The 27,755-nt window shown below is 43.8% G+C and overlaps 2 protein-coding genes across 3 annotated transcripts; one reads left to right on the top strand and one right to left on the bottom strand.

Moving 5' to 3' along the window:
• Positions 1–1,022: 1,022 nt before the first annotated feature.
• Positions 1,023–14,115, top strand: FFAR4 (free fatty acid receptor 4). Its single transcript, XM_016428222.2, has 3 exons — positions 1,023–3,714; positions 9,375–9,503; positions 12,761–14,115. Exons 1-3 carry the CDS (start codon positions 3,124–3,126, stop codon positions 13,151–13,153), a joined length of 1,113 nt encoding a protein of 370 aa, XP_016283708.1. The 5' UTR covers positions 1,023–3,123; the 3' UTR covers positions 13,154–14,115.
• Positions 14,116–14,961: 846 nt separating this feature from the next.
• RBP4 (retinol binding protein 4) lies at positions 14,962–26,312 on the bottom strand. 2 transcript variants are annotated; one of them, XM_007478792.3, is made up of 6 exons: positions 26,180–26,312; positions 25,925–26,057; positions 25,687–25,826; positions 25,322–25,428; positions 18,014–18,226; positions 14,962–15,651 (listed from the first exon to the last, which is right to left on the bottom strand). In XM_007478792.3, exons 2-6 carry the CDS (start codon positions 26,033–26,035, stop codon positions 15,638–15,640), a joined length of 585 nt encoding a protein of 194 aa, XP_007478854.1. In that variant the 5' UTR covers positions 26,036–26,057; positions 26,180–26,312; the 3' UTR covers positions 14,962–15,637. The 2 variants fall into 2 exon arrangements, with proteins under 2 accessions (XP_007478854.1, XP_001375204.2); XM_001375167.5 differs by having other exon boundaries at positions 26,165–26,285.
• Positions 26,313–27,755: the final 1,443 nt, after the last annotated feature.

Raw genomic sequence — 27,755 nt, 5'->3', positions numbered from 1 at the left:
CCCCCCCAACCACAATTATTTTCAAAGATCTTTCCATCAGTACAACTGCATCATAAGAGCTTAACATTTCATTTCTCTTTGAATCAATTTTTTTGAAGTCTTTTTTCCCAAATGAGTTCTTATCCACTCAGACTGCATTTTATCCCAATTTGGTTGAAAATAGGAAGGAAATTCCTTTAGAAAAAAAATCACTTAATATTATTATTCATCTCATAAGATCATAGATATTGACCTAAATGGGATCCAGGAATCCATCTAGTCCAGTGCCTGAATTTGACAGAAAACTGTGGCCTGGAGAAATGAAATGACTTGCTTGAAGTCACATGTTTAATAAGTGGCAGGGGAAGGATCCAAACAGATCTTTTGTGCCTTATAGAGTAACAGACTTGGAGCACACGTATTTATATTGAACAGATTCATTCCCTGTTCCCAATGATTTATCTATCCATAGAATAAATCAGAGGAAAACTGAGAATTATGTGACTATGTACAAACTTTGTTTTCATACATTCTCATCCTCTGTGTGTGTGTGTGTGTGTGTGTGTGTCTGTCTGTCTGTCTGTCTGTCTCTGTCTCTCTCTCTCCCCCTTCCTTTCTGTTTTAGAATAAATTCTAATACAGAAGAGCAGCAAGGGCTAAGTGACTTGCCCAGGTTGCTCAGGTGGAGGTCAAATTTGAACTCAGATCCTCTGGACTCCAGGCTGAGGCTCTATTCACTGAGCCACTTATCAGCCTCATGCAAACTTTTGTTTTTGGTAACGATTTAAGGCTAAGCAGCATGGGGGAATGAAGCACTGGATTTAGTCAGAGAGCTAGGTTTGAATCCTGTCACAAAACACTTAAGAGCCTTGTGACCCTGAGGAAATCCCTAAGCCTTAGTTTCCTCCTCTGTACAATGACAGCATTAATATGGGTAGTACCCATCTTGTAGGATCGTTCTGAGCTTCAAATGAGATCATATAGGAAGAAGGGAGGGAGACTATGGATCATATGACTTCATAAAACTTAGCTGGAAATTTGTTAAAATAAAATTTAATAAATCTTTTTTAAAAATGAGATTCGCTCCACTTTGTAAACCTTAAAATGTCCCGTAAAGGTCCATTCCATGCCTCCATGCCTGAGGCACAAATACTCCATCCATTCCCCTTCTATAGACTGTGCACGTGGTCTAGGTGAGAAAAGGATTTCCCAACTGCCAGATCCCAGAGGAAGAAATGTGGTAAAATGAACAGAGCACTGGAAGGAGAGTTGAGCTCCTCGGGGTCCAGGCCTGGGAACGCCAGCTGCCAAGGGGACTCCAAGTCCCGTTACCCCTGGAAGCTTTCATTTCCCCATGTGTAGAATGAGGGAGCCACACGAGGTCTTCCAGCCCTTCGATTGGTTCTGCGCCTAGAAAAGGCTGAATTAGGGCCCCGTCACTGCCTTCATCAGCAACCTTTCCCACATTGGGGTCTTCGAAGTCTACACTTTGTTACAAGCAGGTTCCTGTGAGCAGGAAAGCACACAGACCAATGGGAAGTAAGGGCTATTCCTGTCCTGAGGCCCGCCTCCTGATGCTTCTCTGCCAGCACAAGATCCCTGCGTGCCCAGTGCAGTGGGATGAGGGAGGGGGGCGTCTGGTCCCACTGAGCTGAGACAAGGAGGGGAAGGTGGGGAACACAGATTCCATTTGCCATTAGAGCCCTGGAGCCATCCGAGTGGGCCCTGGTGGTGGTTGCCTACTTCCATTGAAGCCTCGGTTCTGTGTCCACCACATGGGAGTCCTTTTCCTTCATTCCTTGGTGATGCTGACCACACATGTCCCTTGGCTACCACTTACATACAGACAAGCGCACATGTGCATACTGTGTATAAACATAGGTATGTAATCTCTAACACTGTGTAGCATATATTATACACGTGTATATGACATAACGTGTGCATTTTAAATGTACGTATGTATAAATATAAAACGTGACAGACTTGAGCTGCACATATTTCTACAGAATGGAGCTCTCCTTTGTTCCCAGCTAATTTTCTACCTCTTTACACCGGTTATTCCCCTGGAGAATCCGCACAGAACCACTCACCTGGGCGGATAGACACTAGGGGGAAGGTTTCTCCAAGATCCCATAAACATAGCCACGAGAGACAGGAAGAGGTCATGGACTCTCCTAGACAGACCCACCCACTTGTCACACAGAGATTCAGAAATGGAAGGGTGGGTGAATAGAAAAGAATAATCTTTAGGTAAATGGAGTCAGTGAGAGCTGGCAGAGTGAGTGAGGGAAGCTCAGTAGAGGCAAAGAGTTTTTAGGATAGAGCCAAAGTCAACTGAACCCCTAAAAAATGAGAGAGAAAACGGAAGGAAAGAAAGGCAGAAACAATCCCAGATGAGCTGGGCAGGTTAGAAAGAAAAGCAAGCAGCAGGTAATGGAGATTCTCCATTTCAGGTATGATCACTCCTTCTACAAGGATATGGAAACACTCATTTTTTGTTCAATTCAGAATAAAAAATATTTTTTAAATGGGTAAGCAGAAGAATGAGTAGGTAATGGGTGATAACAGTTGGCAATGAAAAGCACAACATTAATTCATTTGAATTTCATCAATCCTCAATACTCAATCCATCAGTACTCAGAGAGGCTGAGTAACTTGCTCGTATCCAAGTGGGATCTGAACCCAGGTCTCCCAAACTGCGCCCACTAGGCAGTGCAAGGCCATAAGAGACCAATGTACTTTGACTCCCTGGGGCAGGAATCGAGCTAGGGCACTCTCTGGTAAAGGAAAGACCTCAAAAGGGCTCGGCCGGGCCAGGCCTTTCCAAAGGGAACTTGGGCGGGGCGTGGAACCCCGTGGGGCTTGGCGGGGCATCCCCGCCCCATGCGTTGGGCACCAACAGCCCCACAGCTGGGAAGCCGGCGCCGTCTCCCCCGCCCAGGCCGAGTATATCCAGCCCTCCCCCATCAGTCACTTCCTCGTTCCCCGGTCCTCGGGGAGCAGTAAAGTGCACGGATCCTGGGAGGGGGCAGGAGGGGAGATGTCAGAACCGCCTCCTTCCTCTTTCCTGCCAGGCTCTGCGGGCCAGATGATTGCAGCACGCGCAGGCTGACGTCTGGGGGCCGGCGGGCGGCCAGGGGCGCGATGCTGAACCTCCTGGACAGCCCTGCTGTGTCCTGGGCAGCCTGGGGGTCGCCGCCGTCCCCTCCGAGGAGTCTTCCCCAGAACAACCGGACCTGGTTTCCTTTTTTCTCGGAGTTCAAGGGGGACCGCTGGCTGACCCTGAGTGCCCTGGAGTCGGCAGCGCTAGCCCTGGTCTTTGCGGTATCCCTGCTGGGCAATGTGTGTGCCATTCAGCTATTGGCGCGCCAGCGGCGCCGGGGCACGGCCACCTGCCTAGTGCTCAACCTCTTCTGCGCTGACCTGCTCTTCATCACAGCCATCCCGCCGGTGCTGGCCGTGCGCTGGACCGAGGCGTGGCTGCTGGGCGACCTCGCCTGCCACCTGCTCGTCTATGTGATGAGCCTCAGCGGCAGCGTCACCATCCTCTCGCTGGCTGCCGTCAGCCTGGAACGTTTGGTATGCATCGTGCGCATGCAGCCCAGCGCACAGGGACTAGGTCCGGCGTCCCGCGGCGCGCTGCTGGTGCTCATCTGGATCTACGCGGCTGTGTCCTCGCTGCCACTCGGCGTCTTCTTCTCCGTGCGCCGCCAGCTATTAGACGGCCACAACGAGGTGAGCGCCGCTCGAGAGAGGGGGAACAGGACGCGCGGGGGTGGCCGCGCCGCTGCTGCACCCCTGGGCGGTGTAGGAGAGGAGCCAGGGAGACTGCAGTAGGGGGGCGGGGCCGCAGCCCGTGCCGTGGGACCTAGACCTGGCCGGGCGCAAGGGTAGAAAAGGGGCTCCATTGGGCGGGTCCAAGGAACTGGGTGCGTGAGAACTCTGGCTCTTGGATCGCTTGCCACCTCTCCGCACTTCGCTTTCTTCTTCTGAAAGACTAGGGCACAAGACAAGCCATTTCCAGGCCCCTGGATACAATGTGCGAAGGCACAGGGCAGCGAGCGGGTGAGTCCCCTCCATTTGGCATTTTGTAGCTCCTTGACCCCGCTGCCTCGCCCCCTCCCCTGGACTTGACCTCTGTCCCGGAACCCAATTAATTTTCCAGTCGCAGAACCAAACAGGAGCCGTGATTTTTTTGCTCAGAGCCCTAGGACTCAAACAACCGGGGCGTATCTTGTCCCCAGGTGCCCCTTGACGGAGCAGGACCCCGGAAGGTTCCCTCTTTGTACCCTGTGCCCAGCCTCAGGCTGACGACAACCCGGCCCTTTTTGCTGGGTCAGCTTTCATAGAGAGTTTCCGTCGTCCTACATCTGCCCCCAGGGCTGGCCGAGGTTCTGAGCCCTGTGCAAATAGATGACTGAACCAGGAACTTGGGGACACACCTGCTTGGCTCCCCGAGCTGGGGTGGGGTGGAGAGAAGAGGAAATGGCGACCCGAGGGGCCCCGAGGCTTGATTTGGGGAAGCTGGTGTGCTTGTGCATCCAGACCCGCAACCTTTTATCTATTTTGTGTTATTGACCCTCTTGGCAATCCGATGAAACCTGCGCCCCCTCCCCTTTCTCAGAATCATGTTTTGAAACTCACAAAATAAAAATACTTGGGAGTACAAAGGGAACTCATTACTTCGAAGAACAATAATTAAAACATTTTTTAAACGTTTGTAGTCTTCAGGTGAAGAACTCCGATCTAAATCCAGATGGAGTTCCCGTGCATTTATTTGGAAGTTCCCTCCTAACTGGTTGAATTAAGAATGTCTAAATTCCTGAAAATAGAAATTAGAATGAAGAAATCTTTCCAAACTGTATTCTCCTCCCGGATGAGTGAAGAGCCCCTCCCCTCCCAAAGGCCTAGAATCCGCCTTTAAAAACAAAACAAAACAAACCACCAATTGGGGTGCATTTCACCCCGGGCGGCTGATCAGTCTGGAGTCCAGCACTTGTATTTGATTTCCTTGGGACGCCTCTTGTCCTCCGAGTTAGCCTAGAAAAAGCACTTTGTAAACGTTGGAGCTGGATGCAAATGCTCCCCATTGGTATTTTAGTGCCACTTGCTTTACAAATTCTACTGGCAGATAACTCCCCCTCCTTTTTCTGCGGATTCCCCAATGTGTTAAGGAAATTAAAGAGAAGTTAGGTTTCCCGGTGAGCCGCATCTCTCTCCTGCAGGAATCATTATTTGGGGTTTTAGCATTTTGGGGACTTTCGCTTTAGATCATCCCACGGGGGGGGGGGGGGGGAGGGGGGCCTTTGGTTTTCACATTCATTCAGTAACTATTTTGGAAGCCTCCAGTGTGTCCTGAGAGCCCAAAGATGAAATGGCCCAGGCCGGTGGCTTAGTCTCCTGGGACTAAGCTGCCAGGTGGCCTCACCCTGCCTGGCTCTGGGCAGATAATGGGAACACCTGATGCTTAAAGTTCCCTTTAAAGGATGCCCTTCCATGCCACAAGCTTTTATGAAAGGCCTTTTATGGGGCAACCGCCCCACCCAATCTTGAGGTCTTAGAGATAAAGGCAAAGAGACAAACAAACCCTAAAACCATCCCTGCAGCAGGAACAGCCCTCTGGGGGAGACCAGGGCTTCCTTAGGGCCTGTTTGACCCTGGATTGAATCCCTGACTCCCAGATGGTCCTCCCTTTTGAAATTCCCCTTGCCCCACGCTCCCATCTTTCTGGCCCATTTTAATTCCTTTGCCTGCTGAGCTCCTGGGAGCCTCCTGGATGTCTCTCACTGGCACACATTCAGCCTGCCTGCCCCTTCCCATCATCCCTTCTGTAGCAAAGACTTCCCAGGCTTCAAAGGATGAGGAAGGAGGAGAAAAAGAAAAGGGAAATGGGGAAGGGTCCGAGAAGGGGGGAGCCCTGCTTTTCTTCTCATGGTCAGATATGAAGGAAAAAAAAGGTAGTGATGTGGTTGGGAAAGGGTCCAGCTTGGAAGACACAGATTCGAATGCTCCTTCTGCTTCTTTCTAACTGTCCCCTTGGGTTTGAATTGAAGTTTGCTCTTCCGAGGTTCTGTATGGCCTCAGTGCCTTTAGGGAAACTTTCATCTCCTGGGTTTCCATTTCCTGATCTGTAGGATCAAGGTGAGTTTATTGGACATCTCGGATTCCTTTTGTCCATGAGGTGGATGAAGTGTTCAGTGAGGAGAGAAGAACTGGATTCGAATTCTTTATTATGATCTTTCTTTAAGGGGGGTTCAATGGATAGAGCTCAGGGCTTGCCATCAGGGAGACCCATATTCAAATATGGCTCAGATACTGTGAGTGGGACTCTGGGCAAATTTATCCACATCTTTCCCATCTGCCTAGTTGGGCTTCCTACTATGTATGAGAAAAGGACTTTATAGGGCTCTCTAGGTAGGACTAGGTCTAAGTGGGTTGTCATTATTCTCCTTATAATAATAAAAAGAGAAATTCTAGTTATTTAGAAACAGACCTAAGAGATCCAGACCAGAAGTTTCTTGCATCTTTTTCCATGTTGTGGCCTCCAGGGCAGTCTGGTGGAGTCCAAAGCCCTGTCCTCAGAATTATGTTTTTATAGATGTAAATTAAATACATGGGATTATAAGGGAAACAGGTTATATTGAAATACAGATCTCAAATACTTTTAAAATTAAGTTTACAGACCCAGTTAAGAACTCCTTTTAGTCTGATTTCTCTTTTTTGCAGATGAGGAAACAAGAATCAGAGAGCAAGGAAGCCCCAGGTGACACGAGTAGTTCTTCATGATCTAGGACTATTAACCTTTAGCCCTTTCTAGGCTTTTTGGCCTAAATTGACCTGTACAGTTTAGTGGCAATAATTTACATGTGCCATATAAATGTAAGGGGGAAAAGTAACACCTATGGACCTTTGCCTTAAAGAAACTTTATTCCAATGCTGAAGGCATTAAGCCAGAGACTCAGGAAAGAGTTATAGAAGTGGGTCAGAACTCCTGGGCCATTCCAGTCTGACTTTCCCCCTGCCCTATGCAGGAAACAGTGGTGGCTGAGAGGGATAAAGAACTCGCCCTGAGGAAGCCCATCTCCTTCTGCTCCCAGCTCCAAAATTATGAAGAAATTCTCAGCCGATCTCAGATCCAAATGGTTCTGATCTTCAAAACTACACTAGATTTATTCTGTGTAATTCTGAAGATCAGAACCTCCCTCATCCCTGAAGATCAGAAATCTCCTCCCTTTTCTAGAGAATGATAACCAACATGGACAGATCAAGGACTGCAAAGTAGTTTACCTTTATAGTCTCATCTTTATAGTATGAAGAACAATCCTTTGCTATAGGAGCTGTTATAAATATATGTAATATATAAATATGTCATGCCATTTTACAGAGAGGGGGAAGCCTGAAAAAGATGAAGTGACTGACCTGAGGCCATGCACACACATTGGTGTCAGACAGGTCTTGCTGACTCCAAGGATGGTATTCTATTTATAATCTGGTGGGACTCTTCTAGACCCCATTTGGGCAAAGATCCTGGAGTGGTTTGCCATTTTCTTCTCTAGCCTTTTTTACAGATGAGGAAACAGAGGCAAACAGGGTGAAGTGGCTTGCCTGGATCACACTATAAATGTCTTGGGCTAGATTTGAATTAAGTCTTCCTGACTCCAGACCGGGGGCTCTATCCCCTACCCCACCTAACTGCCTTGTCCTAACTGCCCATGCTGCTTTCCTTCAAATATTCAAAGATGGCGCTCCTTACTCCCTAAGACTTCTTTTTTCTAACACTCCTCCAGGTTTCTGTCCTCTTTGCCTTCTCCTGTGTCAGTGGTCGTCTTAGCTCACTTGCTCAGGACCCCACACAGAGGTTCCAGAGGTGCAGGTATCCCTGGCTGCCCCTTCCTTTTTCCAGGCACAGAATCCTTCTTTATCGATGAAGCCGAAGGTTAGATTGATTTTTTTTCCCCAGTTGGGCCAGGTTCCCCCCACTCCCCATCCTGTATTTGTTTAATTGATTGGTTGAATCTGAAATCCAGGTCTTTCACATATCCTTGTTCGTTTTCATCGCGGTCATTTCAGGTCATTGTTTTAGCCCAGAGTCTATTTTTTTTTAAACTCCTGATTCTCTCCTTCAGGAAACTCCAGCCTAGGAAAGGGCTCAGAAGCCATACTTTCCCTTGTAAGTGTGATCAGGAATCTCTTCCACAGTATTCCCAACATGAGGCCACTTTTCTAGAAGCCTGACGGACTCCGGACAGACTCCCATCGCCCAGGCTGCATTTGGGTGGGAAGTGTGTCATGGAGCTCTTTGAGGGGATCCCTCCCCGAACAGGGACCGACAGACTTCAGGTGGGGTGACGAAGAATGACGACCCTTCTTCAAGTTGACACCAACACCTTACATACTTTGCAACTACTCTCAAATGCACCCGACCCAGATGCCTATCCGCCATCTTTCCATCTCCTCAGCCAGACTGGCCTTAGAGTCTTTGCCAAATAAATGCTTTCTGGGAAATCTTGGTTTAGTACCATGTCTTCAGCAGTCCCCATCTGGCCTCCCAGTCCAAAAGGATCTGAAGGTCCAGCTGGAGGGATCCATTCATAGTCACCCATATGGATGATGCCTCTGCAGAATTCCCAATACATTATCTCCTTTGATGTGGATGAAGAGGATGACCTTTGACCTCCCAGTCCACTCTAAATCAGATCTATTATCAAGAAGACTGATTGGACAAGGACCCCTGGGTGTGGTAGAATGGAAAGAATAATGGAGTTGGAGCCCAGGTGCCAAGCCTTCCTGCATTTGTGCGAGTCATTTAAGCCTTTATAGGTTTCTATTTCCTCATCTGCAAAATTGAGGGGTGGGATTCCATGACTTCTAAAAGGATTTCTGGCTCTAATTCAATTCTGCCTACCCTCTCACAGACTATACTGATACTTAGCGCACTGCTTGCCTTTCCAAAGACCCATTCATCTTCCCTTTATTTGTGAGATTTTGCTAGATATTGAAGTGACGCTGACACATGTATCAGTGTGTAAATGCCACCATCTTCTCAGGGTAATGCTCCCCAAACCTCAATTTTCCCATCTGTGAAATGGAAGAGGAGGACACAGTGATCTCTGAGACACTTCCTAGGCTGGCCACACATCCTAAAGACCAAAAAGAAATTATTTTCAAGTTACCACCTATTATTGGTGCAGATACGTTGGGTGGATCAAGTACTGGGCTTGGAATCAGGAAGATTCATCTTCCTCAGTTCAAATCCAGCCTTGGACACTTACTTGGAGAAGGAAGTGGCCAATTGCTTCAGTGTCTTTGCCAAGAAAACCCCAAAAGAGAGTGTGACTCTGACACTACTGAAACCCAAGTTAATCTAGAAATTTCCCCTTGTTCTTTCTCCATAGGAAGTTCAGATTTGTACACTGGTCTGGCCAGGCATCGCAGGAGAGATCTCTTGGGATGTGTTGTTTGCGATTTTGAACTTTTTGGTACCAGGATTGGTTATTGTGATCAGTTACTCCAAAATCTTACAGGTACGTTCCTCCTCCTTATTCCTTATCCATTCCTGGGAACAGACTAGGATCATGGGGCCAGAGAATCAAAAGGGACCTCAGAGGCTACCTGAATTTAATTTAAATTTAAATTTAAATCTTCATTTTATCGATGAGGAAACCAAAAGTCAGAGAACTGAGCTAAGTAACTAACCCAAGGCCAGATAGGTAATAAAAGGTCTGAGAGTAAATTTGAACCTCTCATCCCAGAGCCGGAGCTCTCTCCACAGAACCCTGCCATCTCTGAGAGCACAAGAATTCCATCTACACCTAACATCCCTGACAGATGAGCATCTGGCCTCCACTGGAAGAGCTTTATAAATGGGGAAACTTAATACTTCCTAACTATTGAAGACCAAGTGTAAACTAAGATTAGCCCAACCAATCAGGTTTAAAATTTTTAAATGCTCTATAATTAATAATCACTTGTGGTTCTCAGAAGTGTATACTTTTTAAAAAATGTAAAGATAAAATTAAAAAATACTAAGCCCTTCCTGCAGTATTAAGGCCACCCAAAATCCAGGAAAGTATTTTCATAAGAACAAGAGAAAGTTTCTAACTCCAACTTCCCCTGGGTTGGGACTTTCATCCCCCAAGAACCAAAATTTCCTTCCTGACCCTTAAAGAAGCAGTAAGAGGGGGTCAGGTAGGTGTTTCAGTGGACTGAGAGCCAGACCCAGAGATCTAGTTTCAAATCTGGCCCCAAATACTTATAGCTGTGTGACCCTGAGCAAGTCACTTAATCCCCATTGTCTAGCCCTGTCTGCTCTTCTGCCTTGGAACCAATACACAGTATGGATCCCAAGATGGAAGGTAAGGGTTTAAAAAAGGAAAAAAAGAAAGAACCAGCCCAGCTTCCGCAGAACAAGTTCCTCCTTTCACATTTAAGGGAATCCATTATACTTTGGAATGGATTTCACTGAGAAGAGATTTTCCCTCTAGTGGCAAAATCCGCCTCCCCCACATTTCTACTTCTTGGTTCTGGTTCTGTTCTTTGGAGCCCCACAGGACAAGCCTCTGCCACAGTCACTCATCAAATATATGAACAACATTTACATTCAGAGGAACAGAGTAGGTATTATAGTGGGTTGTACAGTTCTTAAGCCTCTAACCAGCTGGTATTCAGATCCTGACACTGACACATTTCTTATGTGTAAGGCTTAAAGGTGACTCAAGCCCTGAGCCTGACTGCTTCTAACAGCAAGGTGAGGCATTACAGGGGAGGGAAGAAGGCCTGGGTGCAAGACCTCTCGGTCCCGACTAATGGGTTTATGACAGGATCAGAGTCTCAGAGCCTCACCTCCCACCCTGTAAACCTGTAACTTAATTCTTGCATTAGGTACAGACTTGTTGGGAGTGCTTTGTATCCATCAAGCTTTGTATAAATAAGAATTATTATTATTTTTATTAAGGTCCCAAGGAATGAGAAAAAATGAGGCAACAGTGCTCTCTCCCTCTGTCTGTCTGTCTGTCTGTCTGTCTGTCTCTGTCTGTGTCTCTCCTTCTCTCCCTCTCCCCATTTCTGCCTCTCTGTCCTTCTCTGTCTGTCTTTCTATCCTCCCCCTCTCCTCTTTCTCTCCTCAATTGTCTCTTTCTGTCTCTCTCACCTCTCCATCTTTTTCTCCCTCTCTCTCACTCTCTGTCTCTCTCTCTCCCTCTCCTGCCTTTATGTTTTGAGAAGAGAGAACTTTCTTTCATTATCTTATCTCCCGGATCATTATCAGTTTTTAGACACCCCTCCCTTCCTTCTCTTCCTCTTTTCTCTTTCATCTGTCTCTCTTCCCCCTCTATCTCTCTGTCTCTATCTATCCATCTGTCTCTCTTTTCTCCCTCTCTCTGTCTCTCTCACTTTCTCCATCTCTTTCTGTCTCTTTCTCTCTGACTCTGTCTCCCTCCCTCCTTCTCTCTCTCTCTCAGTCTGGCAGTGTCTGTTTCTCCCTTCCTCTTATATCTCTCCCTCTCTCTCTCCTTTCTTCCCTCCCTCCCTCTCTGTCTCTCCCCCTCTCCCTCCCTTTCTCTTGCTCTGTATCTCTCTCCTGCTTCTCTGTTTCGAGAAATGAGAACTTTCTTTCATGATCTTATCTCCAGGACCATTATCAGTTTTTAGACACTCCTCATTCAATTTCCTTTAGTAGTAATTTCATTTAGACTATAGCAATCCTGTTTTTTATTTTTTTGGTCCTGCTTATACCACTCTCCACTAGTTCATACTTCTCTTCCCAGGTTTCTTTGAATTCCTCCATCCTCTCCCTTCTTGCTCTAGTCTCTCGTGGTAGAAAGCCTCACAGAATGACAGGCACCAGGCTCTAATGGTCATAATGATCATTATACTGATCAGCTCAGGAGTAGAGCTAGAAAGGGACCTTTGAAGCTCAGCCTCTTGCCCTCCTTTTATAGATCAGAACACTAAAGCCTGGAAAGGGTCATGAATAGGGGCTGGGTCACACAGGTTGAACTCTGGTCCTCTAACTCCTCTTGCAGAATTTCTCCCCCTGCATCATGGTGTTCTAAACTTCTCTCCTACAATTTAATACATTATTTGGTGGCTATCAAAGGATGACCCTCTCTCTCTTAGAATGACCCTATTATTATTTTTTTCTTCACTAACTCAAGCCTATCTTCTATTTCTAACTTAAACTCTTTCCTTTCCTTTCCTTTCCTTTCCTTTCCTTTCCTTTCCTTTCCTTTCCTTTCCTTTCCTTTCCTTTCCTTTCCTTTCCTTTCCTTTCCTTTCCTTTCCTTTCCTTTCCTTTCCTTTCCTTTCCTTTCCTTTCCTTTCCTTTCCTTTCCTTTCCTTTCCTTTCCTTTCCTTTCCTTTCCTTTCCTTTCCTTTCCTTTCCTTCCTTCCTTCTCCCTCCTTCCTTTCTCCTCTCTTCCTTTCTCCTCTCTTCCTTTCCCTTTCTCTATTAGCAGCATCCTCATTGATTATATAAAGCAGAGCTTTGTCTCTGAGAGAAGTTCCTCCTTGCTAGCCCTTCTTGTGGTTTTAGAAAAACATAAATTTACATTGTCTACATTGTATTTTAATTTATTTTATTAAAACATTCCCCAGGAACCTTCTTAGTTTTGCTGGCTGCTGTGAGTTTGATAGCCCAGAATCTCTCTAAGAAAGTCATATTTCTTGGGACTTAGGCAATAGGCAATTTTCAAAGACCAGCCCTTTAAGATTAAGATTCCTTAATGGAAAAAGGACTTAAAAATTCCTCAGCATCATCTGACAACTGGTTTTGCTATTGCAGATTACAAAAGCTTCCAGAAAAAGGTTAAATGCCAACCTGGCCTATTCAGAAGACCACCACCTCCGGGTGTCCCATCAGGATTACAAACTCTTCCGGACTCTTTTGGTGCTCATGATCTCATTTTTCATCATGTGGAGCCCTATCATCATCACCATCTTCCTTATCTTAATCCAGAATTTCCAACAGGACCTGGTGATCTGGCCATCGCTTTTCTTCTGGATTGTGGTGTTTACCTTTGCCAATTCAGCTGTCAACCCTATTTTGTATAGTGCCTCCCACTTCCAGAAGGAGTGGTGGCGGGTCCTCTTCTCCTGCTCAGCTCTTCCTGAGAATAATGGAGGGGCCACAGACACATCGATGAGAAGAAATGACTTGTCTGTGGTTACTGCCTGATGAGGATACCCACATGGATTTAACAAATGGGGAGGTTATGGACTCTTTTTCCCCTGCGAGCATTTTGCTTGACTGTAGTATATACATGAGTGGGTTTAATTTCACTGTTGAGGATAGGTATGACATGGCTTTTCTCATGGTGGTGAATTTCTAGGACCCTCATGACCAATGTGCCCTCCTTTAAGAAAATTTATTATGTGAAATTTGACTTTTACAGAAATGCTAAAATGAGAGAAGGTGCTTATTCACCATAACTAAATATTCTTGGTTTTACAAAAGGATCCATCTCATGGTTCCCTTAATTTGTGATTAGTCTGGTGCACTAAAAATGAGATTCAGTTGGTTAAAATGTGATTTATTGATAACTTTTAAATTTATGTATAATTTATCCAAATTTTATCAATTCTGTTAAAATTTTAAGATGTATCTTCCTGGTTGTACTAAGCTTGTTAATGGTCCCAAAGTCAAACCCAGCTCAAACAGTTTTTTCCTTGGGGATCATCATCCTCCATGAAAGCTATTCTGTCCCTTCTTTCTTTCCCCCAGGCTATCTTGTGGTATCTTGGGGTATCAAGTGATATCTTGGGGTATCTTCAGTTTTCTCAAGACTTTCCATGAATTTTCTCAAGCATAATTAACTCAATTCCGCACTCAAGGAAAGGAAGGACCAAGGATGGGAAATGATTCGATTTTACACAACAGAAGCTGCCTCCAGAAAGCCAAGACACATCTGGATCTTAGACTTCCATCAGTATTTCCAATCACTGCCCAGGGAGAATCCCAACCAAGCCACCATCATGTCCCCTTTCCACCAGAAATTTTTCTAATTGATTTTCCTTGGAATAGACTTCTAATGAAATAAGGTCTATAGCCATTATGGGTCTGAAACTTTATAACAAAAGAGTTGGGATCTTTTTGGACAAATGTAGTTGAACAAAAATTAAAGCTATTTTGTGAAAGGCTTTATTCATTTCTTTTTGTGATCCAGAGGCTATCTAAGATGAAAGAAGACTAGATAAGTGTCTTTCAGTAGACCATAACAGTATGATATAGAAATTGAAATGGAGACTCTTCTGGGTTGTCTCAGCCATTTATTTCTTCCTTTCAGAAAGCTAGTGGTTAAAATGGACAGAAATCTCCTTGTTGAGTGTATTTCTTATTTGTAGGCCCCTCAGTATTCTTCCATACATCTTGGCACATGTAGGATGCCATGAAGCCCATATGGGCCAACCCATGGCACAGGGCCCTGCCTAATAGAGTCTTTGAGAAACCATGTTTAGTCAGGACTTTGAGCATCCCTCATGGAGGCCTCACCTCTGTCTGCCTGAAATTGGGAGCATCCATTGTAAGTTGAGCACTAAACTAAACCCCTTAGCATCTCCTTCCTCATACCACTGAAATCAGCTGTTGTCCTTTATTAATCATCGTGTTGGGGAGAGAGGGAAGAACAGAGTGCCCCTTCACCCTAATACAAGGAGACCCTAGTTCTTCCTCACCTCTACCCACTAGTCTGCCAGCATCTCTTCCAAACAAGGCTTGATGGAAGATGAACAACAGACTGAAACTTTCCATGGGGACCCTGGAATCCTATTTGAAAAGGACGGAGAAGCCAGGAATTTTTTTTTTATTTCATGGGATGGAAAGTGAATGCTCTAGAGACAAGAGCCGTATGCCCAAAAGATGAACTGGAGCTCCTAACCTCAATTTCTGCAGCTATAAAATGACAACATTGGACTAGTTTGGTTCTTTCAACTCTAAATCCAACCTCCTCATTTTAGCAGTTGTAAGAGGGAAAATTATGAGACTGATTTTAAATTAATAATTTTATTAATCAAAAGTAATAGGTGAAAAGATGGAAAATTAGGAGAGAGATATACTTTCTTCACTGCTCCATTTAGAAACAGGCATCTGGAGGTTGATTGCCCCAAATTCCAGGGAGGTAATTAGAGATGAAGATGGATTTGAGTCTAGTTTATCCAAAGACAAACCCAGTCCGTAACTATATCAGGCTTAGAGTTTAACCATTAACCCTTCTTCACATGGGATTTTGTGGGGGACATCAACATTCTTGAGGTCTCCAGCTGAGAGATTTCCATCCTTGAGAGTTTCTTTACATGAATCAAAATATATTCTCTCCTCACTGTGCTTGTAAAGAAGAGAGATGAATACTTCTAATTTGGATGTTAACAAAAACCAAAACAAGAGTAAGTGGAAGATTACATTTTATAATATTTTGAAATTATTATATCTATATTTTTTAAAAGAAACTAATAGTAAACATGTACATTTTGTTACAATGAGCATGCATTCCTTTATAAATTTATGTTTGATAGAGTTCTCTATTTTTTTCGAAACAAACTAGGCAACTCAGATAAATAGATCTGAAGGTTAAATGAGGGGTTTTTTTTTTGAAGTTTTTAAATGAAACTCTACATTCATGGTGTAGTGATGAAATGAGTTTCCATTGCTTGCTTGGGGTTTCTATTAACCACAGTAACCTGAAATAGAAGAAAAAAAAATCAAACGTATTTCTTAGAAGGAGATGACATTCTGAGTTAATTGCCTTGGAAATGATGTCCTTTATTTAGCCTGGATTTTGTTCATTCTCCATCAGTGCCTCTCAAATGTTGTTGCATTCTATTAGGCCAGGATTTGGGGTTAGGGGTTCAGACAGTTGTATAGAACATAAAATTGTAGGGGCTTGTGTGAGCCTTCCAATTCCCACAGTTCTTGGCAAAGAATAATACCGTGTCATAAGCAAAAAATAGTTTTGAGAACCATTGGTCTACATGATGCCAAAAAATACAAAAGCACACCCTAGATGGAAATTGAAAAATTCAGATAATCATCTAGAGATTCCAAATGGTACCTTGGCATCATTGGTCAAGGTCATAGTCCCAGGACTCTGTGGCCATTGACAGCCTTGATATCAATCTTAAAAGCTTAGATATATTGCATCTTCTCTGGTGGCCATGGATAGCTTTGTCATTCAAATATGACCAAACCCTTTTGAATCCTATTTCCAGCCTTCCCATGGAGAGTCAGAAAGGGAATCATGGGCTCCCTAAGCTTATTTGTTATATAAATTTCTACTATGGGGCAGCATGAGGTACATGGTGGACAAAGAGCTGGCCTTAGAGCCAAAAAGGCCTGACTCTTTATGCCAAGTCACTTAACCTCCCAGTATTTTAAGAAAATCTCTAAAACTCCAAGTTGTAGAGATATTTGGTATAGGGAGTTTCCTCACCCAGAATTTCGTCCTTGTCCCTGTGTTTGTGTACTTCTTTGCATTTGTCAGTTCTCCCCCACTCTTAAAATAGCTTTCACTTGACCCTCAAGGTGTCTTCCTAAAGAGACATCCACCTCTTCAGTGTCAAAGAGCCCTCCACCCTTGTCCCATGTCCCAATATTTCTGGATTTGGTGACCAAGTCATGATTTTTTCAGCCTTGATCCTATCTCCTCTTGGCCATCATTTCTCCAGACTTGTGTCTTAAAGTGTGTCCACATGGCAAACATGTGGATTTCTGGTACTTTGCAGAATAGAGGGCTGGGAATCTTCCCCTAAAGTGTTTTTTTTTACATTTTGCCTGGATATTTCTCCTAATGGGATGTATGCTAAGAAAAGTTAATATGGCCCTACTTTTGGATTGTGGCCAAGGAGAGTGCACTCTGGAGAACTACATGATATTTTACTAGAAGCCTTCTCCATGTGATGCTCTTGGGTTGCAGCTCAGCCAGCATTATCAAGTGCCTACTATATACATCAGACACTGATGTTGGAGAGACAAATCCCAAAATGGTGCTTCTTCTTTCAAGAGTTAGTAAGACCTTTAATTAGATCAGTGGATGCTTGCCCTCCAAAGGAAGAAGATAAGGTAAGTCAACTGATCATTTAGAAGGAAAAAAAAATACAAACTATTATTTGGCCTCAAGAGGGAAAAAATGTCTGAAATGTTCACATTTCAGTCTCTGTGGCAGCTGCTATACAAATATTTTCTCAGTCTTTTACCATTTATTTATACAAATACATGCCCTTGCTCTTTGGTGAGATAGCTATGTCTTTCTGATGCCCAAACAGCTCTACCAGATTGGATAACTGCTCCCAGAATCTTAACGTTCAAAGGGAACTGAGGCCATTTGGTCCAATCCAACAAGTTATCATTTAACCTTCTCTTAAAGACCTACAATGAGTGGCAGCCCCTCCTAAGGAGCCTGTTCCATTTGGGGACATCTCTCCCAAATTTTTTTTCAACTGTTACCTTCTGTTTTAGAATCAATACTATATATTGGTTCCAAGGCAGAAGAGCAATAAAGGCTAGGCAATGGGGGTTAAGTGACTTGCTCAGAGTCACCCAGCTAGGAAGTGTCTGAGGTCAAATTTGAACCCAGGACCTCCCATCTCTAGGCCTGGCTCTCAATCCACTGAGCCACCCAGCTGCCCTCTCTCCCAGATTTTACATAAGAATATCAGTGCCAAATGTGCTCCTTGATAATTCAGTGGCATGTAGATAAGGCACTTGATTTGTTATTTTTTTCATTTTTTCAGTTGGTTGTGTTGGAGTCCTTCCAGTTCTCGAGCCCCTCCAATGAAGTGGGGGGGGGGGGTGGAACCAGGAGATAAAACAACAGAGCTCAATCCTTAAATTTGGATTTAGAGGTTTTTTAGGATTTAAAAGCCCCACTTTTCTTCTTGCATGCACCTAACAATTATCTGTACAGGATTCACTACCAACTCACTGCCTAGTAGGAAAAGTCAAGAGTGTGATCATGATTCACCAAAATAAATGCTGTACCACCATCCTGAAGCTCATGCCAGGTACTGGCTAGATGGACCTAGAGGTAACTGGAAAAGTACTTACCATCATGAACAATCATCCGGTACTGCCTCCCTAAGCAAAGCTCTTCTTGCCTTTGCCTAATCACTCTCTGCGCACGGAGGGGTAAACCATGAGGATCCCGAGAAAACACGAAGGAGTAGCTGTCTGCACAGGTGCCATCAAGGTTTCTTAAACGGCAGGAGTACTGAAGCGCATAGGTGTCGTAGTCAGTATCTATGATCCAGTGGTCATCATCTGGAATCAAAGGAAGAAAGGCTCAACGAGGGGAAAATTCCTACCAAACACTGGGGAGGAGGAATAGTTGTTGGCAATAGGCTCCTCCAGGTGGGTTTATGAGAATCTAAATGGGGTTTGATTCTTTTAGTTTGGAAGTTAGCAAGAAAAGTTCAAACAGTTTTATAGAATTGGAAAAAAAATCTGAAAACTATCTTTAGCTTCATTTAAAACAAAGAATAACACCATTTTCTTCAGCAATCATCATGAACCTAGGTTCTAATGATGCTGGGTTCCATTTTCAATTTATTATATGAGTTGCCCAAAATACAGATGAGTGAGATCTCACTAGGTAGGCGTCATAAATAATGGGCAAATCTCGTATAATGTTGATATTAGCCAGGAGTTCTCTACATAGATGGCTCCTCATTTTTGTTCTAGAACACATATACACAGATTAGGGTCCATCTAGGTCTACATGAATGTGTCTTAACAAGGGGCTGCTCACAGCAGTTCCCGAGATGTCAATCCAGGAATCATAGCCTTATCCTGATCTATTGTTATCCAGGGATCCCTGGTTGGGCCAGACCTGCTTCCAAAAAGGTCTACCATCTTGTGCTTCCAATCCCAGACAAGGCAAGGAAAAGAATCTGATGAAAAGGCCCTATTTTATAAAGCTGAATATCTTTCAAAATATGCTGACACAGAGTATGTACTTAATAAATGTTTATCAACTACTTTTCTCCAAGCTAAAATCCCAACCTTTTCCATTTGGTAAAATTACCTGCATTTTACTAATGGAAGAGCTGTTGAGCATCTGTTAAGTGACTGGCCTCTGATCACACAGTTAGTTATTAAGCCACAAAACCAAGAATAGAAACCATGAGAATGAGTCCTACTTCCTTTTATGCCCCCACAGACTCCATGGTATGGAGAATTCTCCTTATTTTTCCTTGATGTCTTTTTCAGAATGATTCATAAATGATCACGATTTTTCCTAGGGAGTTAATGATCATTTTTCTTTGACATTTTGCTTAGATAATCTCTCCAAACTGTGATGAGCTCAGCAGTTCTGTGCCTTGTGAATTTCCCCAAATAAGTGGGAGAATACAAATTCTGAAATCAAAATTCACTTGATTTTTCAATGATTATTCTTGACTTTATTTTATTTATTGTTATTTCTCTTCCCTTCCCTTCTATCATAGAATCAATACTGTGTATTGGTTCCAGAGCAGAAGAGGGACAAGGGCTAGACAATGGGGGCTAAGTGATTTTTGCCCATGGTCACACAGCTAGGAAGTATCTGAGGCCAGATTTGAACCCAGGACCTCTGGTCTCATGGCCTGGCTCTCAATCCACTGAGCCACCCAGCTGCCCCCTTATTTTTAACTTTCAAAAGAGGGATGGTCTTTGGGATCACACACAGCTCTCCCTCCTGCCCCATGGGCTTTCTTTCTTTTTTCCTTCTTTCAACTATCTGGGGAACCCTCTGGTGACATTCTAATGTTTTTAAATGAATAAAATAAAATACACAGGCTTACAAATGAAACTAATTATATTCCTTCCTTCCTTCCTTCTTTCCTTCCTTCCTTCCTTCCTTCCTTCCTTCCTTCCTTTCTTTTTCTTTCTTCCTTCCTTCCTTCCTTTCTTTCTTTCTCTCTCTCCCTCCTTTCCCTCCCTCCCTTTTTCCCTCCCTCCCTTCCTCTTTTCCTCCCTCCCTCCCTCCCTCCCTTCCTTCTTTCCTTTTCTTTCTTTATTTCATTAAATTTCATTAATCATTAAAATTGTATTGAAGCTTTGAGTATAGTCATTTCTGGATACACCACTCCTCCACCTACCCAACCCCAAAGAGCCTTCTCTTGAAATAAGGAAGAGAAATAAAATTGTGATTTCATTGATATGGGGAACTCCAAGATGAAAAAACTTCCCCACCTCTTCAATTTATAGTCTTAGAACTGTCTAGAGTACTAAGAGGTTAATTAGTAAGATCAGGTCATACAGGCAGATTCAGGAATGGTATTCCAATCCAGGCCTTCCAAAACTATCCATCTCTCCATCCACTACAACACAGTGTCTCTACATGACAGAAAAAAGATTAAGTAAAGACAACCAACCTAGCTTCTATGTCTGATACTACATGCAACATTCTGCATCCATGATTCCCTGCCTCTCCAAGGAAAAGAGAATCATTTCCATGTCTCTTCCCCCAAGTTTAATGCCTCAAATGATGGTGTTTAAAATGCTGCCAGAGTAACAACACTAAAGTCTCATTTTTATAAGAATATTTTCAATGGAAGAATTGCTCATAGCCTACTGAAAAAGACCAATCGCACCATCTTACTGATATTCAAAGAGGTGCTGGGCTATGTAACCCATTGGAATTCCATGTACTGATGACACCACTCTGTAGTAAATCCCAATATCCTTTGTGGTATTTCCCTAGGCTGGGAGCCAGTTCCAAAATGGTAGCATGACATAAGGACTAGACAGTTGAAAGCCTGCTCCCTGGTTTCCTTGGACCCAAAAGGAAAAAATATCAGCTGGTACATGCACAATTTGGTTTAACTATTTTCATTGCCAATTTCCTGTCTCTTTCCCCCCCAAAAAAACACCCCTCCCTCCCAACTAGTCAAGTCAACCCAACAGACAGTATGGCTAAGATATTTTTCTGATATATCAAATAGGTATACTACAAGACTTCGCATGAGCAAGATTGGTAGAAAATAAAAACCATTAATACTAGGCAAGGCAAAGAAAACACTGTGGACTCAATTATCTGGATGAATAAGGCTAGAGTGTTTGAAAGGTTGATGTTCTGGCCCTCTTCCCCCTCTTCCTTCATCACCCAAAACTACAGCCACAACTCAACAAGAATGTGATGCATTTAGGACAAGAAGAAAGGGTGGCAATTTGTTCTCTATTTATAGGAGGACACATAACTCTGAGGAGAAGGTGCCAGGGCAGTTACTCCATTTAAAAGAAACTTATTTAAATGCAAAATAGGTGTTTTGGGGGGAAACATTTTGCAACTTTCCTTTAAAATAAATGAATTTTTATGATCAAATAGTAGCATTCAAATTCTTTCAGTGATTTTAGATATTCCTCCCTTTAAATATCTTGGAAATCAAAAATTTTAGATTTGAAAGGCGTCTTTAAAGATTATCTAGCTCAACCACTCTCAAATATCATTCTAAAAGTTCTTAACTTTTTTTGTTTCATGGATTCTTTCAACTATCTGGGGAACCCGCTGGAGACATTCTAATGTTTTTAAATGAATAAAATAAAATACCCAGGCTTACAAATAAAACTAATTATATTGAAATGGTTATTAAAAAATTGTAAAAACAAGTTTGCCAATCCCAAGTTTAAAACCCAGTGTTAATCTATGCCATTAATGTGCTAGGTGGCCTTGGACAAATCACATCATAGGTCAAAAATAATTCTTTGGAGCCTGGTTTCCTCCTTTGTAAATGATGAGATTGAGCTAGATTTCTAAGTTTCTATCAATGTGATTATAAATTTGATTATGCTTCCTGATGGCTAGTGGTATCTTCCTACTCCCAGAAGGAATCAATTATGTTATATTATTGCATCACTTTCTCTGTATTATTGTGTTTATGGTTAATTTTAGTCCTATCTGAACTGAGGTTTTATTGTCATAATTCATTTTTAGTAATAGTATTGCTTTATTAGGGAACTCAATTTTCCCTTAAATTTATTATTATTTTTAATTTCCTGCTTTATTTAATGTGATTTCATTTATTGCTCAGGATAAATTTTCTTTTGTGGAAATGCATTTCCTTTTTAAAAAATGTAAAATGAGGGTCAGCTGGGTGGTTCAGTGGATTGAGAGCCAGGCCTAGAGACAGGAGGTCCTGGGTACAAATGTGACTTCCCCAGATACTTCCCAGCTGTGTGACCCTGGGTAAGTCACTTAACACCTATTGACAGCCCTTACCACACTTCTGGCTAGGAACCAATACATAGTAATGATTCTAAGACAGAAGGTAAGGATTTTTTTTTAATGCAAAACATTGAATAAAAAAATTTTATACAAATACATGTCCTTTTTAAAAATGTAAAATATTGCTAAAATGTTTAGTATGCATAGTTTTACCTAACACATAGCTTTTTAGTAGCTTTTCTAATGATGGATATGGGGGAGTACAGATTTGGAATGGAAAAGAACCGCAGGGCTTATCTAATCCAATACCCTTCATTAACAGAGTAGAAAGCTCACAGATCAGTCCAAAAAGTGAAAGGATCAGTCCAAAGTCACATAGGTGATAAGTAGCAAAGCTGGGATTCAAACTCAGGTCCTTGGAGTCTAAAGCCTGGACATTTTCCATCTTACTAAACAGTAATTTAAAAGAACAAATTCCAAACACATTTATTTTGGAAAGTAGTTTTAGAATACTAGAGTGATACTGAGTAAGAAAAGGAAGGCTGGTAGCTAGTTCATAAAGTGTTTAGAATGCCAGGTCTGGAGTCAGGAAGACTTATCTTCCTGAGTTCAAATCTGGCCTCAGACACTTACTAGCTACATGACCCTGAGCAAGTCACTTAACTCTGTTTGCCTCAGTTTCCTCATCTGTAAAATGAGCTGGAAAAGGAATGTCAGTATCATTGCCAAGAAAATCTCAATAGGAGTTCATAAAGAATTGATCAGGGGTGAAATGACTGAACAACAAAAGGAAAGAGAAGATAGCACCTACTTTATGCCAAGCTTTATACTAAGAGCCTTAAAAATATCTTTCTTGATCATCTCAACAACTCTCTAGGTAAATGTTGTTAATATTTCTATTTTACATGAGGAAACTGAGGCAGGCAGAAGTTAAGTGTCTTGTCCAGTATCATATCATGTGACTATAATATGTCATATTATATTATATAGTCATATAAGGTGACTATGTTAAGTACCTGGGGCTGGGTTTGAACTCAAGTTTTACTGACTTGTGGCCCACCTCATCAAATCCCTGTTTTCTAGAAAAGTAAGAGGCAGATCCATCCAGAGGAAAATGTCCAAGAATTGTCCATAGAATCGAGTCAGAAAGCACTGGGAGTGCATTACAGCTCAGGGTACTCATCAAACAACTGAAATTCCCCCAGTACCCTGGTCAGCTCTCCCCTCCTCTATAACTTATCCATCTTTCCTTCTCTCTCTCTGAGCAGCACCACATTTGGTTCTAAAGACAAAACAAGGACATAACGCACTAGCAGGCAGGTAAATTTTAACATTCATTAGTCCTGCTTCTGACCTTCGTCATCTTCATAATCTTGAGCAAGTCCCTTAACCCTTTGGAGCTGAAGTTTCCTCATCAGCAAAGGGCGAGAAAAGAGCCTTAAGCTCCATGCCCATGGCAGCTGAGGGAGAACAGAAATAACATGGCGCCTGGAGACAGAAGACCTGGGCTCTAAGACCTGCTCTATTTCTTATCCCCCACAAGATCTCATGTGAAAAATGAGGTTGTTAAGTAAGATAACCCCCAAGGTTCCTTGGGAGCTCGCAATATTCCATCTCTTTTTTTTTCTCATCCAACATCTAGAACAATGTGTTTGTTAAACATGGGATCACATGACCATAGTTCTAGGACAGGAAGAGACCTCAAAGGTCATCTAGTCCAATCTCTCATAGATGCAGAAAGCTACATAGCTAGTGTCAGAAGTAGGATTTGGACTCAGGTCTTCTGACATAAATTCCAGGCTTTATTTCTCCAAATGAATAGACATAGTAGATGCTTGAGAAATATTGGTTGGGGGAGAGATAGAAATAAACATGTCCATAAATTTTGTCTCATTTATGCCATTATTCCCACTTTATAGTTAATGAAACTAAGGTAAATGAAGGTTAAGTGACTTGTCCCGGGTCTCACAGCTAGTAAGAATCCAAGGCTAAATTTGAATCCAAGTCTTCCTGACTCCAGACCCAGTGCTCTAATCACCATATCACCAGCTATCTGAATAAATGAATGATGTGGATTATTAAATCATTAAAATCCTTTCCAATTCTGAAAATCTATGATTTGGTGCTATCTATGATTAGGGACAACTAGGTATGACACAGTGGATAGAGTGCTGGACCTGGGGTCAGGAAGACCTGAATTCAAGTCCAGCCTGAGCCACTTAGTAGCTGGGCAAGTCACTCACTTAACCCTGTTTGCCTCAGTTCTTGATCTGTAAAATGAGCTGGAGAAGAAAATGGCAAACCACTCCAGGACCTTTGTCAAAAAAACTCCAAATGGGGTCACAAAGAAGTGGGCATGACTGAATCACAATGATTTGGCGATTCTCCATTCAGTTCTGAGCCTAAATTCAAGGCTGGGATAACAGCAGATAGAAAAGTACATTTAAAAGGGTAACTAGGAGAATGCAGTCTGTTTTCCAACAAAGTGGTACTGACCAGGAGGTTATGCTATCTTCTGCTATCTTCTCCTTATATCACCACCCAGTGCAGTAGGGAAGGAGTAGGGAAAGCACTGGAATTAGAGGATTAGTAACTGGCTCATAAAGTTGCTGTCCCCCAAACACCTCTCAGCTTGGAATGGAAAGATAGGAGCTAGAGTGGTGGCTTTGCTACTTCCCAGCTGTGTGACTTAGACAAGTCACTCGGGAGCCTCACTTTTCTAATCTGTAAAAAGGAGATAATGCCTCTTTCAACTACTTCATGGGGTTGTTCACTCAAATGGGATGAACAGGGGAAAATTTTACTTAATTGAAGAAATTATTATGAGGCACTATGTTGGGTGACTGCCTAAATTGGGATGGAACTCTCCAAGAGAAGTAGGTAAACCTGTGCTTTTTGCATATTTAAAGACCTGGTGGATTGGGAAAGAAAGGCACAGGCCAGTGGCTAGCTACCTCCTCTGACAATCTGGGACAGTTTTCTTGGTGCCGAATGAAGGATCCTGGAAATAGTCTGAACAACCAAAGACCCTCCAGTCTTAAAGCCCTCTCTAGAATCAGGCCACTTCATCTCCTCAGGTTTCCCATTCATTTCCATTCTCAGGTTCATCATCCACTCTGTGCCCAAGAAGTAAGATTACTGAGATGCTTAGGGAGAAACACATTTTTGCCCCATGAATCCATCTCTGGCTGTCAAACCACACCAATACTCACTTCCTCTCTGGAGAAAGGACGCCATTCCCCAGTACTTCATTTTGAACTTGGCAGGGTCTTCTGTATCCGTGAAGGTGCCCACCATGTCCGCGCACACATTCCAGTCACTGTAAAGCGGTGAAAAAAGGAATGTAAATTGAGACCGGCCGACGCCCCCTCCACCGCCCTCCCTCACCTCCCAGCTCGGGGGCGAAGAGACCTCGGGGCAGACGCTTTAGATGAGCGTGCCCAGGCCCTAACGCTGGCAGAGGCTGGCCAGAACTCAGGGAGCGGTGCCCAGGACCCGCGCAGGTCCAGCTGGCGCGCAGAGCACGGAACTCGGACCCCGTGAAGAGGGAGTGCAAAGCTATTCCCCGGCCACTAACTTGAGAAGCCTGACTCTGCCTCTGGCCGTGGCTTTCATCTTGCCAGTCTCGGGTTCCACTGAGAACGTAGTGACGATGTTGTCCTGCAGGAAGAGCCCCTCAGGGTCCTTCTTGGCCATTGCGTACCAGGTCCCGGAGAACTGTAAGGAGAAGGGCAGGGGGCAAGAGAGGACCCGCTGAGTCTGTCCCTCAGCGGGGTCCTAGGCTGGTTGGGCTCAGGGGCTGGGCTGATACCTACTCGGGCCTTGTCGAAGTTTTCCATCACTCGGAAGCTGTCCACGCGGCAATCGCGCTCCGCTCGGCAGGCGCCCAGCGCCAGCAGCAGCAGGAGAGCCGAAGCCAGCTGCATCCTGCTGCTCCTTTGGTCGGTCCTGGAGGGCACAAGGTAAAGGGACGTCAGAGAGCCGGCTGCCCTCCGCCTCCTGCCTCCCTATTTCTAAGAAGGCAAACTCCGGGGCTGCCTCGGAGACAAACTCACTCAGATGCTGCGCACCTCAATCTGAGCGTCCGGCCGATCCTCGGAGTTGCTGTCGCAGACTGCAAAGCCAAAGCGGAGGCGCGCGACTCACCGCCCCTTTTATAGCACTGGGGTGGGCCGCTCTTTCGTAATTTCGCAGGGTGAAAGACCGACCGACTGACCGACCTGGGAGTTGGGGGAGGGGGCGCGCACAGTCAAGCTCAGCAGCTGGTAGGGGGCTCTCGGACACTGAGCTTACATAACTGTCCCTCTGTCTGTCGTGTCCTGGGGGGCACCAGAAGGGGCTCATTCACCCAGATCTCTAAGGCTAGCCCACACGCGGGGGTCCTCGGGAGGGACGTCAAATCTCCCCAGTTTCAGTGGCTGGAACCTTTGGACTGCTGCAAGAACTGAAACCGGGGCAGAGGGATGAGGAACAGTCAGCCAGCAATATCCTAAAAGACCCACGTTCCGTTCTTCAACAGCTGTGCCCACTCGAGACCTGGTGTGTGTCTGTCTTCGGGGCCGTAGCTTCAGTGGCAGAAGGCCCTTTGCAACCCTGGCAGAAGAGAGCCGGTTCCTCAGAAGCGTTAGGTCTACAGACCCTGTGGAAATCAGTGTGGTCATCATGCTATTAGTAACCATAGAGCTAACGTTGTCAAAGGTTTCCCTTCTCTCCCTAGAGGACAAATTACGAAAGTTATTAGGAGAATTTCAGCAAAAGAGTTTTTCATTACATAAAAGATTTGTTTTTCTCTCCTTCAGGCAAGTGGTGGTGCCCCTAGATCAATATTTGTTCGGGCCTTTCAACATCTGTAGAAACACTAAAACCTCTGTTAAATATTCTCCAGCACTGCAACCCTGGACAGTAGAGAACTTTCAATACTCAAAGTGATGACCTCCTTACTCCTTGACACAATTAGCAGGGGGAGTTAGCCACTCCAGAGTTCAATAGGAATTTGTTTTGGTTCGCTTTTTAAAAACTGCTGATCCTGGAAAGAATCTGGGGCTGACTGGGAAAGATCAGGACCTATGTTCTGAGCCAATGAAATCCTAAAGTGTCTACACAATATTATATATTCAAATGGCTGACATTTTTGAGTATGAAATAAATAGTTTGCTTTGACTTGGTATAGACACAGTCAAGCAATCAGCTTATCTTGTGCCCAAAGAAGACACTGCTTTTGACTGAAAGGAAAAGAATTGACCAAGTGACCAAGAAATGGGGTCTTTCACTCCATAAGTTCCTCCTTTCCCATATACTGCCATCCTTTTTGTCATGGACCACATCTGCAGGAATCAAAAGACTCATTTGAACTATTGAGTTAAGTATCTAATAAGTTTAAAAAAGAGATCATTTCACATCAAGATAAATAGTATAAGGTGGTAGTGACAGAATGGTCCTTTTAGGCAAATTCAGGGTCTTCCAAAAACATATGGGATAATTTCTTTTTTTAACATTTGTTTATATTCTCTAGCTCCTGCTCCTCTTTTCTCCTACCCTTTTTTTTTAGCCAAGTAAATGGTTTCCGGGGGTGAGACCCATTTCTATCACTTCTCCATTGAGAACACTAATGATTCCAGCTTTGAGGCACAGAAATAAGCTAGAACT

This window comes from Monodelphis domestica, chromosome 1 (genome assembly GCF_027887165.1).
Source record: "Monodelphis domestica isolate mMonDom1 chromosome 1, mMonDom1.pri, whole genome shotgun sequence".
Classification (NCBI taxonomy): Eukaryota; Metazoa; Chordata; class Mammalia; order Didelphimorphia; family Didelphidae; genus Monodelphis; species Monodelphis domestica.
The sequence above is the reverse complement of the archived record's forward strand: the minus strand, read 5'-3'. Positions and strand labels throughout refer to the sequence as shown.

Bases quoted from the DNA above. Each gene is read 5' to 3' on its own strand.
- FFAR4 (XM_016428222.2), top strand. From the start codon at position 3,124: ATGCTGAACCTCCTGGACAGCCCTGCTGTGTCCTGGGCAGCCTGGGGG. The intron at 3,715-9,374 runs GTGAGCGCCGCT...CTTTCTCCATAG, and splicing joins TATTAGACGGCCACAACGAG to GAAGTTCAGATTTGTACACT. The intron at 9,504-12,760 runs GTACGTTCCTCC...TTGCTATTGCAG, and splicing joins GTTACTCCAAAATCTTACAG to ATTACAAAAGCTTCCAGAAA.
- RBP4 (XM_007478792.3), bottom strand. From the start codon at position 26,035: ATGCAGCTGGCTTCGGCTCTCCTGCTGCTGCTGGCGCTGGGCGCCTGC. The intron at 25,429-25,686 runs GTTAGTGGCCGG...ACCGCTTTACAG, and splicing joins GGCAGAGTCAGGCTTCTCAA to TGACTGGAATGTGTGCGCGG. The intron at 18,227-25,321 runs GTGAGTATTGGT...CTTTGATTCCAG, and splicing joins GTCCTTTCTCCAGAGAGGAA to ATGATGACCACTGGATCATA.